The 16,839-nt window shown below is 42.2% G+C and overlaps 1 protein-coding gene across 1 annotated transcript; it reads left to right on the top strand.

Moving 5' to 3' along the window:
- Positions 1-220: 220 nt before the first annotated feature.
- LOC127663205 (uncharacterized) lies at positions 221-5,871 on the top strand. Its single transcript, XM_052154710.1, has 6 exons — positions 221-239; positions 3,940-4,045; positions 4,178-4,272; positions 4,945-5,178; positions 5,335-5,451; positions 5,533-5,871. Exons 1-6 carry the CDS (start codon positions 221-223, stop codon positions 5,562-5,564), a joined length of 603 nt encoding a protein of 200 aa, XP_052010670.1. The 3' UTR covers positions 5,565-5,871.
- The last annotated feature ends 10,968 nt before the right edge of the window (positions 5,872-16,839 follow it).

Here is a 16,839-nt window from a genome sequence, read left to right as displayed (position 1 = left end):
AGGTAAGGGAACAAAGATTACTTTGCACTTACTTGTAGGGGGAGCAAATGGTTGGTTAGGAATACATACATTTATTACCTTTACATCTGTAAGGGATGCAAAAGGTTAGTTATGGAAAACATGTCAATTATGGGTCACGTTTATACGCAGCTGCCATATGCCCGCTTCTGAGGCTCATGCCTGCCAGAGAGAGAAACGGTGCCCGGTGGTCATGATAACGATGGCCGGGGACACCAACTGTGAGGCCCAGGAAATGAGAAGACAGCTTTTTTTCTTAGAATGTGGGTACTGCGGCCCTTGGGGCATGCGGTGAGGTAAGAAAAGGAAAATAAAAGAACCTTCACCCAGCCCTCCACCAGGGGATGGAGTGGTGCTCTTACCGCTCCTGTGCAGTGAGTCTCCTACTTCCTGGACTGCCTGTCTCGGGAACGCTTTGAAGCCTTTCTTGGGTTCTTGGCGACTGGCCATGAGACTGGTGGTGTTTGCTTTCTGTGGGTGGCTCGACGCCGGGGCCAGCCTACTGGGGCGGGCTGTGGAGGAGCCAATGTTGCTGCCGCAGGGGGACACCCTTGGCAACAAACAAACGGGGGTGCGAGACATTGCGTTGCGCCAGGGCAGGATGTGTTGAATGGTCCCCATCTGCCTTTTAACCTCTGAGGATTGCTGGGCAAAATCCTCTACGGTGCCGCCGAATAGGCCAACCTGGTTTGACCAAGTTGGGCCAAAGGTGGCGCTCCTTGAATACTAAGGTGGGGATCACCTGCCTGAGAGACCACGCCGTGACCATCATCGCTCGAAGGGCGAGACCAGACACTGAGCGCAGCTCCTGCATCAATCTCGTGTCAGAACTACCCTTGTCTAGTTCTTTGAGCGCCACGGCTTGGTGCACTTACAGGAGAGCCGTGGCGTGCAGGGCGGAGGTGGCCTGTCCAATGGCACTGTAGGCTCAGTCGTGAGTGACGACGTAAACCCACAGGCCCTGGACAGGAGACTCAGACGCCTCTGCCATGTGGCGGCACTCTGGGGGCACAAGAGCACCACGATCGCCTTACCTACCTGGGGACTCGCCGAGCACACCCATCCCCATCATCGAAGGTAGTGAGAGAGGATGAGCCCGCGAACCGGGTCCTGGCAGTAAAAGGTGCCCGCTGCGATCGTGTGAGCTCTTCATGCACTTCTGGGAAGAAAGGTAGGGGGTGGGGCGTGGCCGTAGCGCGCTCTGTGCCCCGGGACCAATCCCGGACCGCGAGGTTTCAGGGGAGCAGAGGATTCCACTCCATCCCGACGCTCGCAGCCACCTAGGCAAGCAACCAACCCACTCTCCGATGCTGTAATCGAAAACTCATCCACTTCGTGAGCCGCGACCGCACACTCGCCCTGAGACGAGCCGGCGGTCACATTGCTGAACTCGCTGGGAACAAACGAGCATGCTGGGGAATGGGAGATCCGTGGGGGTTTCCGGCTGAGAAGCTCCCATTGAAATCCCCAAATCGCCCCCAGTGCCAACCGACCATGCCTCATACCCGTGGGTAGAAGGATCTCTTACGAGAGAAAGTGGCAACTGCAACGTTGCCAGAATCATTCCATAGCAGTGAGTGCATGACCCATCCACAAGCGCTGTCCCCGCGTGGGCAGTGCCCAACACAAGAGGCAGCGATAGTGGCTGTGGGAAGCAGAAAGGTAACGATCGCAACCAGGAAGCATACACAAACGAAAAGGCATCTTGAAAAATACGCTTTTGTTTGTGCCACTCTTTTAGAGGAAAATCTACTCTTTCATCTGTATATATATACATGTGTGTGAGTGTGTGTGTATATATATATATATATATAAAGAAGCTCTGCCCAGCTGTCGAAGTGCCCAGGGGTTACTCAACACAACCGTTGTTTGTGAGGGAGAACCGTTGTAATGCGCCGTAGATCCAACAGCTTTTCAGAGAGAGAGAGAGAGAGAGATGAATGGAACAGCTGGAGGAATTCAGCTCTGTGGAATACGTCCACTCGGCTCAGAAGAAGTAGTCTGAGTGTGTGTATGCAAGCGGCACTCCTTTTATACCCATATGTCCGGGGAGTGGCATGCAAATTCCACACACCAATTCTCATTGGCCTTTTCTCAAAAATCAGAGATGTCTGGGCTCCCAAGAAGTGACCCCTAGTGTCAACTCATCGACACAACGTCGAGTGAGTGACAGATATGGAAACACAGTTTCACAATGAATAAGACACCCTATGCCTTTGGGCATCATACATTATGTTGCAGCTAAAAGCTCGCCGAAATTGAGTTGAGAAATTCTGCGCGAGCCTACAAGTTGTAATTCTAACTTTAAGATGCATTTCATTGAACTTTTCCTTGTACGAAGTTGTAAAATTATGATTTAAAAAATACATTTTGTGTGAATTTTTAAGCAAACATTTTCGAAATGGGGCCCCAGCTTGGTCGAATGTTTGGGGGCCTCAGAAATCCTAAACCCGCCCCTGTCTGGCGTCCATACGTATCATCACTTATTTTAGGTGGGCATACGCAATATCCTCAGGAACATACTGTAGGTGGGCATACGGCGTATTCCTGCATATGTCCTAGACCAGGGCTTTTCAACGTTTTTAATGTCAAGGACCCCCATATATGATGATCCCATTGCAAAAGACCCCCTTTGAAAGAAATGTTTAACGTGATATTACAAAGACTAATTATATTCAAAATAAAAGAATTGATTTTTATATTATCATTGTGTTAAAGCAAAATTATGAAAACTTTTTATTAAAGCAATGTTCCCCAATACAAAAAATGTAAACTAGCCACAAATATTCCGCTCATTATTTTCACATGTAAATGAGCTTGTGATTTTCCAGAATGTTTGCCAGACGTTTGCACCTCTTAACCAGTAGAGGAGAACCTCCAGCAAACCTTTGGCAAGAATGGAAAATTTCATTTTTTATAAGGGCCGGTTCAGTTCAAGTAAACTCAATAGACAGCATATGTGACATAATATTGATTACCACAAAGATTCATTTTGACTCAGCCCTCCTTTTATTTAGAAAAAAATACAAATGATGTGTTACAGTGAGGCACATACAATGTAAGAGAATGAGGGCCAATTATTGAATGTTAAAATACTCGAGTATTCAAACAATATGCATGTAAACATGATTTTAGTATGATAATATCACTTACTAACATTTTCTGTGTGAAGTTATGGACAGTTTTACAACTTCACTGCCATGATGATGTAATGTCAACAATCACTAAAACCCTAAATCGATGATTTAAACAACTTAAAGCTCAAATAATACACAAGTTTAACAGAAGAATTAATGTAAGTACTTTTATAAAATGATAATCTTCACATTTCTGCATTTAAACCTTCAAATATTGACCCCATTGACTTCCATCGTAAGTGTCTCACTTTAAACTAAATTTATGCTTTTTTAAAGAAAAGGACGGACGAGTCTAAATTATTTTAGTGTTAATGGACATTATTCCACTAATGCTGTCGATTGAGTTTAACTTGTACTGAACCCGAATATTCCTTTAAGTTGACCGTGTCTTTTTATCTGAGATATTTAAAGCCAAAGATAAACAGTTTCAGTTCATTTCATATTTATTTGTGTCTTACAGACAACAGTGAATTACAACAATCATTCCTGACAAATACAATTATTATTTTTACTGTTGAGTGTCTGTTTATGATGAAGATTATTTGAGATCAGATCTTTTATTCGATCAGATAAACTGTCTGTCTGAAATGTTTCTTCTGTACAACTTTAATTCTGTGAATATTGTTTAATATGTGATTTCTTCTATGAGTAAATGTGATATTCATTTATGATGAGAGTTATTTGTACCAGTAAGGGTCACACACATAATCCTTACAGTGCTTTAAATAATGTTCAGATGTTGATGATGTTGGTATATTTCAGTGTTTGTGTTTGTGTTGTTCAGGTGTGGAGATGTTCTGCAGGTTTAATCAGACAGATCCCTGTTACGCAGCTCTGGGACACAAACTCTATCTGCAGATGGTGACGGACACTCGAGATCAACACCTGTGGTTAGATAAGAGGACAGACAATACAACTGAGGGATTTATTAAAGTTAAGAAGAACAGGATTGTGTATGAACATGAATCCATTATAAACAGATCTGAGTTTATCATTAATAATAGGACTCTGATTATAAACAGTGTGATCAGAACAGATTCAGGGACATACACATTAGTGCTCTATAATTCATACGGCTCAATTACACATGATGTATATCTTCCAGTGATTGTTGAAGGTACAGTAAATCTCTCATCACAATAATTACAATCTCACTTTCTCCACAGATCTCACTCTTATTCTCATAAAATAGTGTCATAGTTGTGAGTTTTCATTCATGTAGTTCTCTGTGGAATGTTTGTACTACATTGATTAAGATGATCTTCAGAATAAATACTAGTGTACTGCTCACTATATACTGCACAGTGTACACTGTATTCTATTTAAACACAAATATAATGTCAAACAGAATGCAATATTTCACCTTTCAAACAGTAGTACTGTACGCTACACTGTTGTCACATGACCTCACTATGTCACATGTTTAATTCAGCAAGTGGCATCCAGTTATAATCTCAGAAAATAATTACATTTATTTTGATATTTAATCCAATTTTGTTGAAAATGTCATAACTCTTGTCTGATCAATGAATGATTCTAGAGATTGATCAAATCATGACTGATATTTCTCTCGCCTGATTCGTCAGAATGGAAATTGAATCTCAAGTCGAGTTAATGGTATTGTTGCGTTCTGCACATATTAACAAATGTAGTAGATCATCAGATTTTCCATCATATAGAAAATTGTTCTGAAGAGAACACATAATGCACATTATACAAATAGTTTGAGTAGTTTAGACGTTATTCTGAACCTGTTTGTCATGTGACTGTGCGGTGTCCCTCCCTCCAGCTCCTATTGGCTCAGTGGAAGTGTCAATCAATTGCTCGTCCAGTGGGGAGAAGCGAGCGTCCTGCTCCTCTGAGGGGGATCAGCTCAACTTCAGATGGACTCTGAATGGACAAGAACTGGAGGATAGAAATAACATCATTCATCTGGATGAGGAAACTTCTGGAAACATCATCTGCACTGTGAACAACCACGTCAGTCGTGGACAGAAGAACATTAGTGTAAACCGATGTCCTGGTGAGATCTATTAATGTTCACAGATTATTAAAACAGACACAATAATGATGCAGGTCGACAGTCTTTAGTTCACTTCTGTACATTACATGATGTCAGCAGTAAACAGGTCTTGTTTAAATCTGAGTGTTGTTGATTGTGTATCTTGTGTTTGTGTAGTTGAGTGTTCAGTGTCTGTGGTGTTTGTGGTGGTGTGGAGTTTGGAGATGATGCTTCTGTTGACTCTGTTAGGAGGTTTTCACATCTACATCAGATACTGCAGCACACACACATCAGGTGACACATTTATCATCATCATGATGCATTTCACATGCAAATATTAAGAGTGTGATGATGATGATAATCTGATGTTTTTAGGAAGGAAACAGGAAGAGGAAATCACTCTATAGATCAAAACTGAGAATGACAAGATTTAGACACCGACATCAACACAGAACAGAAGATTCATGAGAGAAACGGCAGATTTCATCACAGATATTAGAAATCATTTCATATGCAGTCTTTAGTTTTGAAAATGTCTTTTGATTTTGTATCGACTTGAGACTCATTTCAGTTTATTTTTGTGTTGAATGAACTATCTGTGTTTTATTTGATTATATTCATCTGCTTCTGTTCAGTCGTGATGATTCACTTGTCAGAATGATTCCTCTGAATCAAATGTGACAGTATCATCATGTTGTTGCCCTTTGGGTTTATTTTTCACACCATTTTAACTCTATATCACATATTAGTCGTGTTGCTTTAATCTGTCTGTTGGATCATGTTTGTTAATAATTCGTCTTCATTTATAGTTTTGATATTGTATCTGTGTGATTTTGGAGAGTTTGGTGTTTTGTCTCATTTGATTATTTCATCTTCAAAGATATTTCCCGTGTTTGCAGAATATTAATAAACCATTGCTTCAGAATTAGTCAGTGTTCAAGTTGTAATGCTGAACTTGATTTTAAATAAAAATGTATTTGTCATTTTATTGCAAGTGAAATTTATTCTGAGCGAACACAAAGAGTGTGTGGAGACATCACTGATACATCTGAAAGATTATCAAACACTTTCAACATTTTAATGCCTTTAAACTTTGATGCATCCAAACTTATTTAAAACTTTTTTTATTTGTATACATATATCAAATAAAACAAGACTGAATTTGCGACACTAATATTATGGGTAACAGCAGGTTGACAATTGTTTGTGCTATTTGCTCAGAAATTACATAAAAGTTATTTTAAATCATAATTTTTAATTCATCCTAACAGCAATTGTAGCCAAGTACATTCAAATTGTTCAATAAAATATACTTAAGAATATTCAGTAGTTTGTTTGTTAATGTAATCTTGTGTTGAAGCAGTAAACGTATTTGACTTGCTGTCCGTATAATGGAGGACTCGGAGCTTGAGACTCGACTCGAGTCCTGATTAACCCTCTGGACTTTACTTGTTTAGATAATGAATCTAGAAAATATGTGGAGATGAGGTGGAGGTGGGATGTCAGGAGAGTTGTCACAGGAAGCAGGTAAGCAGCGGTTTATATACTCCTGCTCGCGGGCTGTGATTTGTCAAATTAAATTTAACATGCTCCTCTCGAACCTCTAACTCTTTTAACATGAATTTCAGTAGTTCGTTTGTTAATGTAATCTTGTGTTGAAGCAGTAAACGTATTTGACTTGCTGTCCAGTATACTGGAGGGCTCGGAGCTCGAGACTTGACTTGAGTCCTGATTACCCCCAATAAGCTGTTAAGATGAAAGATCAGAACCATGACTATGGCAGGAAGTATTTAGGACAACAAGCCAGCAACAATTCATTTGGTTAATTGGCTTGGTGGTTGCATCTGAATTGTACTTTCCCCAAAACTTGTATAGAAGCAGCAATTTACGCATTTGTTTGAAGGTGCATTCTTGTACGATGGATGGTCGAGAGGGCTCTGCTGCGATTCGAACGAGAGACCACCACTTGTCGAAGAAGTGGATGGGCTCACAGCATGCAAACAGAGAAGGTGAAAATGAGAGTTGGCCCATGCTGCGTTCGAAACGGAGTGCTCATGCTGCAATTCAAAAGGTGACTGTTCTAAAGAGATAGAGGTTTAGCTCATGGCGTTTGAATGGGTAAACCCAGCATGCATTCGAACAGGGAAGGTGAGAATGAAAATTGGCTCACACTGCGATTCGAATGGGAGACTGCTTTATGGAAAGAGAGAGCTCACAGCATTCAACTGGAAAAGCCCAGCAAGCAATCAAACGGGGAGCATGAGAACAAGAGTTGGCTCACACTGCGTTCGAAAGGGAGACTGCTGTATAGAGAGACAGAGCTCACGGCATTCAAACGGGTAAGCCTAGCATGCATTTGAACAGGGGCCACTCTGTGTCTGAAATGGAAAGCCCATCGATCACCTTGGAGGGAAAAGCCCATGATACTGAAGACGTGGATGAGCTTGCATGGCATTTAATTGAGAGGGTTATGCTGCGATTCAAGCGGGAGGACTTCTGATTTAAATATATATGCACTTGTACACGTGCCCAAGTAAGCACATGCACACACACCCACACTTAAATGTACGTGTACACGTATGTGCATGTGCATGTAGGATGTATCGAGATGGCGGTGGGTGGTGACGTGAGTGACGATGGCAGGTGGTACCGATATGGGATTAGCTGATTAATGATTGATGAGCTTTCCTGATGTGGAAACGATTGGATCTGATGTAGCTGTGATATGTGTCTGAGGACCAATGACCGAGAGATTGAGTTTGTTGTTCTATGTAAGGGGGTTAAGATGGGCAAGGAGGAGGCGAGAACCGGCTTGTCAATATAAATAATAATTTAATGAAATCTTAAACCAAAACACACAAACTTAAACACACACATGATGGACATGCCCGTAATTCTCTCTCAAACCGTCATCACGCGAGAGATCCGTGCGACATTCCAGCCCGGCCCCGCCCCCCCCCTCTGCTCCACACTCCTCCCGGCGTTACCTCAGGCCGGGGTGCCACCGGCATGACATACCTGGGGAGGGGCATGCTTTGCGCCCCGTCAGGTCATCCCCGCCTTCCTCGACCTGGGAGGAGACAGGAGGGGAAAACAACAACAACAAAAAACAAAATAGGCGAGGGAAAAGGCCAACACGGTGTGAAAGAGAGAGAGAGAGGAGAGAGAGAGAAAGCTCACTCACCGGTTCTCTGATGTACCATCGCGTGGTCCTTGAACAATCCCCTACACTCTCTGGCGGATGACAACCGCTCCTCTCCGGGCGAACCGGAGTCAAACCTTCGACACCCAGCGAACAGATCGCCCCTCCGCTTTTCTGGCGGCACGTGGGGACACTCCTCCGCCCCTGGCAGCGGCCCTACCGCTCCAGGCAGTCGGGGAGTTGCTTCCCTCCTCCCCTCGTGTACGGCGGTCTTCCCTCGACCCCTCCACGTCTCTGGGGACGGCAGGGCACTCCTCCGCCCCTGGCAGCGGCTCCCTCGTCCGGGCGGTCGGGCTACTCCGTCACCCGGCAGATGGCAGCTGCGCTCCCCTAGGTGGACGGCAGTGTCGAGGACTCTGCTTCCCGGATTTCAGCACCAATGTAAGGGGGTTAAGATGGACAAGGAGGAGGCGAGAACCGGCTTGTCAATATAAATAATAATTTAATGAAAACTTAAACCAAAACACACAAACATAAACACACACATGACGGACATGCCCGTAATTCTCTCTCTCTCTCTCGAACCACGCCCACATCTCTTTATCCCTCGCGCGCCCCATCAGGCCGATTGTGGACCGGGCGTGCGACATTCCAGCCCAGCCCCCCTCCACATTCTGATGCCAGAATGGAGGATGTTTGACATGAGTTTATTGCACCAATATTACTGAACCTATTCAAAATAATCATTAGTGGTGGTGGTTTTGATTAATTTTAATGACTCGATTTGTTTGAGAGGATGGTCTATAGCAGGGATTTTCAAATTGGGTTGAAGTGAGCCTCCCTCCTAGATAACTTGAAAACAGCCATGCAACCCCCCCCCCCCCCCCAAACACCTCCACACAACCACTACTTTGGCTATTATTATTGGTACTACTAGGCTAATACTATTAGTAGTAGTAGTAGTAGTAGTAGTAATACTATTATCAGTATTGTTAGACTATGTTCCACTCAATTTATTGAATCAATGTACATAATTTATTTTTATTAAGATAAACTTTTTTATTAAGCTATCAGCATTCCATTTTAAATTTGGGTTCATTTTGAAATAGGTTATAATTTTTCAAAACATTTTAAACACATAATTAATAAAACACATTTTTAACACATTCAAGCAATTGGGAAACTATTCAAATTAGCCTTCTGAACAGAATCATCCACAGTCAAAAAACTAATCAAGGTATTCTCAACAGCCCTATAACCAAAGAGCACGATGGACAGCTCTATTTACTGATCACTGAACAGATAACCCTCGACGGTCAAATAACTAAACTGGAAACATGTTCATTAACAACCACAGGCTACTAACGTTATCTCAGTTAAATACGAGATATTTTGGAGATTTTAGGCTACTTAAGCCAAATCAACTTTGAACACATCAACATCAGACATCAAACAACATCAGCAAGAGGTTTTGTTACAGTATCAAATGCATAAAAATCACTTCCATATAGGCCTACGTTAAGCAAAAAGAAAAGAAAAGAAAAAATTATGATTGCCGATTTTTCCACTTAATTTTCATCGCGTGGCTTGGCCACCAGACTAGAGCTTGGCCTCAATGTGACGCCGGAGCTTACAGTGTCTCATACTATCATTTGCTAGTACCTCTTTGCAAGTAACACACTGAGGCAGCGGCGCATTATCGGGACCGGTCCATAAAAATCCCAACTTTAAATATTCGTGATCATACTTCCTACATTTTTTGCTTGGCCCAGAATCTGCCTCATCTCCTGTAGACTTTTGTATTGTAGACACTACAAAGCGTTTCATTTTGCAACACGCATATGCATAATACGCACTTTAATACGCAAGCTAGCAGGACAGATGTGTACAGACGTGAGGTGTTATGATTTATTTTCCCGCATTGCGCCTCCCCAGGGACTCTCTGGCGCCCCCAGGGGAGGCGCTCCACCAATTGAAAACCTCTGGTCTATAGGAATCTCAGCTCTGAACAGGGAGGTAACGGGATAGGAGTCGAATCTGCCTTTCACTATCAACATTAACTCAACCATATTCTCTCATCCTGTGTGTTTAACAGTCTAATCTGCAGAAGTGAAGAGTTCCAGATGAAGAATGTCAAATAAATATCCAAATATTGTTGGTCTGTCTAAACATGAGCTTGACAGTTACGCCGATGTAAAATGCTCATCCCAAACAAATTGGTGAGGGGTGAGGAATCACCTATAATATCACTCCCCGGGTTCCGTTTGAGATAAAAGCCTTTGTCCCTTTCACAAGGCACTACACTGTAAATAACAATGTGCATTTATTATTTATGTGTTTTGCACTTATAGCCTAATGGTTATTTTAAAGATGGGAGGAAAATGTGTTAATGTGATACAACTATATTTAAAAACATAGTTTCTTAAAAGTCTCTTTCAATCTCATAAAGTATCTCCTGTTAAATCTCCTTTGCTGTTGTCCGGTTCAATGTGCGCATTAATGACTCCTGCATTAACTTTATGAATCCCTAACACCCGAGAATGTTATATTGAAATATATTATTATAATTAAATTTCAGATTCAGGGATATACGGATTAGATATCTATGATTCAGCGTCCTGCTCCTCTGACATCGGTCTGTAAACCGATGTACTGGTGAGATCTATTAATGTTCACAGATTATTAAAACAGACACAATAATGATGCAGGTCGACAGTCTTTAGTTCACTTCTGTACATTACATGATGTCAGCAGTAAATTGTGTTGATGTGTTTTGTGTAAATGTGTTCAGAGAGAGAATTCTGCTGATTCTACAGTGATGTGTTATTACAGGAACAACTACTGCAACTGTGACCTCACATCTGACCTCTACAGTGACCGATAGCACGCCGACATCAGAACATGGGACGAGTTTCACAGATCACATTACAGCTGGTAACTCAATTATTATGGTTTTCAAGTAAGACAACATAATAAACTCACGCATATAACTGTAATATAAACATTTGTATAATACATCCTCATGTATTTTTATATAATACATATTCTTATATATTGAAATATATATATATATTCCTCCAGATTCATATCCTTTTAGTTTATGACTGTTTAATATTATTATTAATAATAAGATGACCCTTGCCCTGCGGTCATCTCCCCGGTCCCCTGAACCGGCCATTGGCCCACAACCGCCTCCCAGGCCTCCTGACCCGGTCCCTGTCTTGTGGCCTCCACCTAGGCCTCCTGCCCCTGTTCCTGTCCTGAGTCCTCTCTCCTGGCCTCCTGACCCGGTCCCTGTCCAGTGGCCTCCACCCGGGCCCCCCGACCCGGTCCCTGTCCGTGCCAAATGGCCAGCTCCCGGGCCGTCTGGACCGGCCTCTGTTCTGCGGCCACCTCCCTGGGCTCCTAGATCTATCCCTACCCGGTGGATGCCCACCAGGCCACCTGACCTGGGTCCCCTGACACACCCCCATAGACTGCTTGCCTGCCCTCTCGGCCTCCATGGTCTATCTATCTGCCCTCTCCACCTCCCTGGACTGCCTAATGGCCCCCGCGGACTTCCTGCCTGCCCAGTGTACCCCCCCTGGTCCGCCCATGTGCCCACTTGTCTCTGTCTGTTTGCCCCTGGTGCCCTCATTTGGGTTTTTCTTTGTGGGTCTTTTTAGGTCTTTTGTTGTTTTGATCGTCTGGAATCCGATCCTTAAGGGGGCTATGTAATGATTACCCTGTCTTGTCTCTCTGTTACCCTCTTGTTTTCCATCTTGTCACTTTTTCACTTAGTTTTCACTTTGTTCCCTTATTTAACTCCATAGTCCACCCTGTCTTGTTTCACTGTTGCCCTCTTGTTTTCCTTATCTCTTTTAGTTGTCACTTTAGTCCCGTATTTGATTCCATAACCCTCTGTTAGCGTTACGTGCTCACTGTTCATTGTTTACACCTGCACTTGTTAATTTGCCTTTGGTTTCTGTTAATCACCTTGTTATCCTGTTTGAGTTCTGTTCTTTCATTGGCCACCTATCCTATGTTTGTGTATTTATACCCCGTGTCTTTGTTCTGTCTTTGTCGATCGTCGTTTGATGTTAGCCTGGTGTGTGCTTCTCTCCCTAGTTCCCTGTTTGTTTCTACCGTGGTTTCCATGACTAGTTTATGTTTCTTTTCCCCCATCGTGGGTTGTTTACTTTGTGTAGCTTTATTAAATAAAGTTCAAACTGCGTTTGGATCCGCATCTCTTCGTCAGCCTTGTTACTCAAGCATTACACTGTGTGATGTTTATTTGTGATGGAACTGATTGTACTGCTGCACATTTTGGCCAGGACACTCCTGTGAAAGAGATTTTTAGTCTCAGAGAGCTCTTCTGGTTAAATAAAGGTTAAATAAAAAAAAATAAAAATAAAAAAGTACAGCTCGCCCTTTGGAGGCTATTGCCGTTGATCCAGGGCAAGCATGTTTGTCCGGATGGACAACACGGCGACAGTGGCTTATATAAACCACCAAGGTGGTTTACACTCTCGATTCAGAGGAGGCGATGGTGTTTACATCGCAGATGTAGCCACCCATCACCTCCTCCTCTGGAATCAACGGTGACTCAGGTCACTGTGGGCCACTCACATCCCTGGCAAACTCAATGCCACAGCAGATGCTCTGTAGCCACAGGTGACACTGTGGAGACTCAACCCCAGGTGGTCCAGCTGATTTGGAGTTGATTTGGCAAGGCACAGGTAGACCTGTTCAGCTTCCTGGGAATCCTCCCACTTCCTGCTCTGGTATGCCCTGACAGGAGCACCCCTCGGTACAGACATGCTGGCACACAGCTGGCCTGGGGCCTGCAAAAATACACGTTCCCCTCAGCACCTCTCTGACAAATTCCCTGAGGTAGAACCTTCTTTCTCAGGCACGGGGCACCATCTGGCACCCCTTTCCAGACCTCTGGTATCTCCATGCCTGGTCCCTGGAAGGGACGCGGAAGACCTAAGTGGTCTAACTCCCGCAGTGTTGAAAGCGATCACTCAGGCCAGAGCTCCTTCTAAAAAGCAGCTATATTCCCTGAAGTGCCGTATCTTCACTAAGTGGTGTTCTTCCCGTAGCGTAGGTCAGTGATTTAATTCCTGCAAGAGAAGTTTCCACTCACAAGGTCTATGTTCAAGCACACTCTACAAGGAGTGTGGCATCCTCGTGGGCAGTGGCCAATGGCCCCTCTGTAGGTATGTTTTTGAAATCGCGGGGCAGTGTACCGCTTGTGTAAGCGCCTTTCCCTCCATGAGGTGAAGCCGTGCGCTCTTCTCTCCCTTGCGTGTTCACGATCTGTGAACCCTGGATGTCCTTCCTCCTAGCCCTCTGGCCCACAAATTCAGTGGAGGAATTCATAGTCAAGGAAAAGTAAAGAACGCCTTCCTGGCGCATTCTATGAGCATTAAAAGGCCGAATCTAATACTCTGCGGAGAGAAAACGTAGAAAAAGGCCGTGGCTGGCATGGCCTTCTCCCATACTAGATACGCCCCCACACACATCGACACAACGTCGAGTGAGGGACAGAAGGGGAATGTCTCGGTTACTGCCGTAACCTCTGTTCCCTGATGGAGGGAATGAGACTTTGTGTCGCTCTTGCCACAGGCTGTGTTTTTCTTTTTTCTAATCGATGATGATCAGCTTAGTCATCCAAGGGTTGAGGGAGTAAGCCAAGTCTGTGAGTCGCAGATGGCTGATGAAGCCAATCTATGCATGGAAAGTTCTCTGGCAGTGAGGACATGGAATGGTGGCTGTCCAATAGGGGTCGCTAGCTCTAGCTTTCCTGGCCTGCCGACGTTTCTCTGCTGCGGCAGACCTGTTGGCTTCACAGGTCACAGAGCCGATGTGGACTGCGGAGCAACACTTGGTTCTGTCCTGGGCCTGGGACTTTACCACTGTCCGGGACCTTGTCTTGGCTCCTCAGCACAAAACCTGAATGAATCCTGCATTCCAGCACATTTTTATTCCTAAGCATCCAAGACTGCTATGTGCATAGTTATGTTTATGTTTTTTTTTTTTTTAGAAACTGTCATCTTTTTGCACTACTGAGTACTGGTCGGCGCTGCACTGTCTATTGTCCTGTTCATTGTCAGTAATTTGTTGTACTGTCCCGTACTTTTTGCACATGTTTGCACGTGCACTTTATATAGGTATATATAGGTATTTTATATAGGTATTTTATTTCGTTGTGTTGTCTCATGTGGTCCTGTGTTGGTCCTTTGTTGTTTTTATGTAGCACCATGGTCCTGGAGGAACGTTGTCTCGTTTTGCTGTGACTGTACTAACTGTATATGGTTGAAACGACAATAAAAACCACTTGAGTTCACTTGACTTCAGTTTTTAAACTCACCTCAAGCATCCCAGGACGTTCAATGAATGCTCTTTAATACTTTTAGCAATGATGAAGCAATGGTCACAGTTCTTTTTTCCTTAAAACTCAAATACATATTTTCATTTTACCGTGCATGCACACCAGTGCTTTTTAATTGGAGGACACAGCTCTGCATGACACTTGTGGTGAGCGGTTTGTTGAAGCCCTGAAGCCCACGACACAAGTTATGTAAAATGGCCTTCGTGTTTACAAAGTGTCACCGATGCTTGCGTCTGGTGTAGACAAGTGGCTCTATTTAAATCTAATCGCAATTTTTGTGCCACCACAATGCTTAAGTGGGTGTGGGTGGGAGTATTTGCGCTTTCTGTGGGTGTATGTGCACAAACTGTGAGTTTATTGTATTTTAATGTAGTGGTAATTCAAAACACACTTCTCTATATTCTTGAGAAAAGGTCATTGCACTAATATGTTTGAAAACCACGTCTTTACTCAGCATAAAGTTAAAAATGTGTTTGTACATTTGCAGTTTGGAGATTCCACCAGCAGGTGGTAATAAAGTTCATGTCCCAACTCTTTATTTTCTGTGAGTCTTATATGAAAAAAAAGAGATTTGTGTTAAACTATCTATAGGTCATGATTTATTATTCAATTATTATTATTATTATGTTTAAATTGTCAATTGTGTTAATGGTCTAATTTTTAAGTCTAAATGTATTTTTCCACCTGTTGTTGTAGAGTGATTTCAAGTCACAGCAAAAGGTGTCGGTGGAAGAAGTAAAATATTTGGAGTTGGTATATGATTTTTTTGACCACTTTGTTATTTTAATTATATTTTAGTTTCATTTGAAGTGTAATTTCAATGTAGAAATAAATTAGTTTTATTTTTTATCATGTTTTAATAAATTAATTTATTTGATCAAAATCAGTAGAAGTGAAGTGCTTGACCGATTCAATCACTGTTAATACTAGCCATGATTTGTGTGTCAGTAGATGAACATCAAAATGCTCAAATATACAAATAATCTTCATTTGTGTTCTGCAGAAGAAAAATTATGAGAGAATTGTAATTTTTGGATGAACCATCCCTTTAAATCCCTTTATTTAGGTAGTTCACAATGACAGGTCTTTTCTGTCAGCTTCCTGTGAAGTGATGTATCTCTTTGAGTTAATCACACTAAATAAATGCCTCAAGTAAGTAAATGTTAGACTCAATTTTAAAGTTGGACAGAAAGTTACAAGATTGTTTCATTGATGCTGATTTATTGTAATTTACCTGTATGCAGTATCCTGTAGTAACCACTAGAGGTCACTATGTGTACTGAGTATTGTGTTCTTACATTATTAATACAGTTGAAGAAGAGGTCCCTTGATGGAGGCACTTGTACATGCTGGAAAATAACAAGTGTTAACTTCAACTCTATGAATGTAGTAGTTTAAGTTAGTTAGATTAATATACATGATACTACAACATACATGTGTAAGAGAAAACACTTTGTATCTAGAACAGAATATACTGTACAATAGATTTGCATAAAACTAATATTGAATGTCATGACTTGTGCTTCAAGGTAAATAAATAATGTGTTCTTTAATCAAATATATATCATATTTACTATACATGTTGTGGTGTATGGCGGCCTCGTGTGGTGAAGTTGAGTATTGACAGTAACAGATCTCTATGAAGTGTTTCAGTAAACAGAAACTGGGTAATTTTTTATTTATATTTTTTACCTCAAAGCTTGTGTTGCCAGTTGAGTCATTGTTAATTCAGACACTTTTAGAGTGTAATTAGACAGTTTAATTAAAGTTAATTTCAGGGGGAACATTTTATCAAACAAAAACAAAATAATTTGCTCCCCTTCATGTCGTTTCAAACATGTCATGCTGTTATATTTACAGAATAACATATTTAAAGAACATTAATGCAAATCTTGCCGTACAACGATCACAGACTCTGAAGCTTCAAAAAAGAACAAAAAAGCTCAGAATAAAAATCTCAGAAAAGTAGTCCATATCTCTCGTGTACTGTATTCCAAGTCTTCTGAAGTAATACGAAAGCTTTGTGTGAGGAACAGACAGGTCATATACCAAATGACAACTAAGACTTTCAACTGTTGCTCAGTTCACACCTCATACTGACATGCACGTGTCATTTCCTCTTGTCAGTCTCTCCATTCAATAAACATTCATTATCATCGCTCAG

Source organism: Xyrauchen texanus, chromosome 23 (genome assembly GCF_025860055.1).
Source record: "Xyrauchen texanus isolate HMW12.3.18 chromosome 23, RBS_HiC_50CHRs, whole genome shotgun sequence".
Taxonomy (NCBI): domain Eukaryota; kingdom Metazoa; phylum Chordata; class Actinopteri; order Cypriniformes; family Catostomidae; genus Xyrauchen; species Xyrauchen texanus.
Note: the sequence above shows the minus strand (reverse complement) of the source record. Positions and strands in the feature narration are given on the sequence as shown.

Bases quoted from the DNA above. Each gene is read 5' to 3' on its own strand.
- LOC127663205 (XM_052154710.1), top strand. The intron at 5,179-5,334 runs GTGAGATCTATT...GTGTTTGTGTAG, and splicing joins TAGTGTAAACCGATGTCCTG to TTGAGTGTTCAGTGTCTGTG. The intron at 5,452-5,532 runs GTGACACATTTA...TGATGTTTTTAG, and splicing joins CTGCAGCACACACACATCAG to GAAGGAAACAGGAAGAGGAA.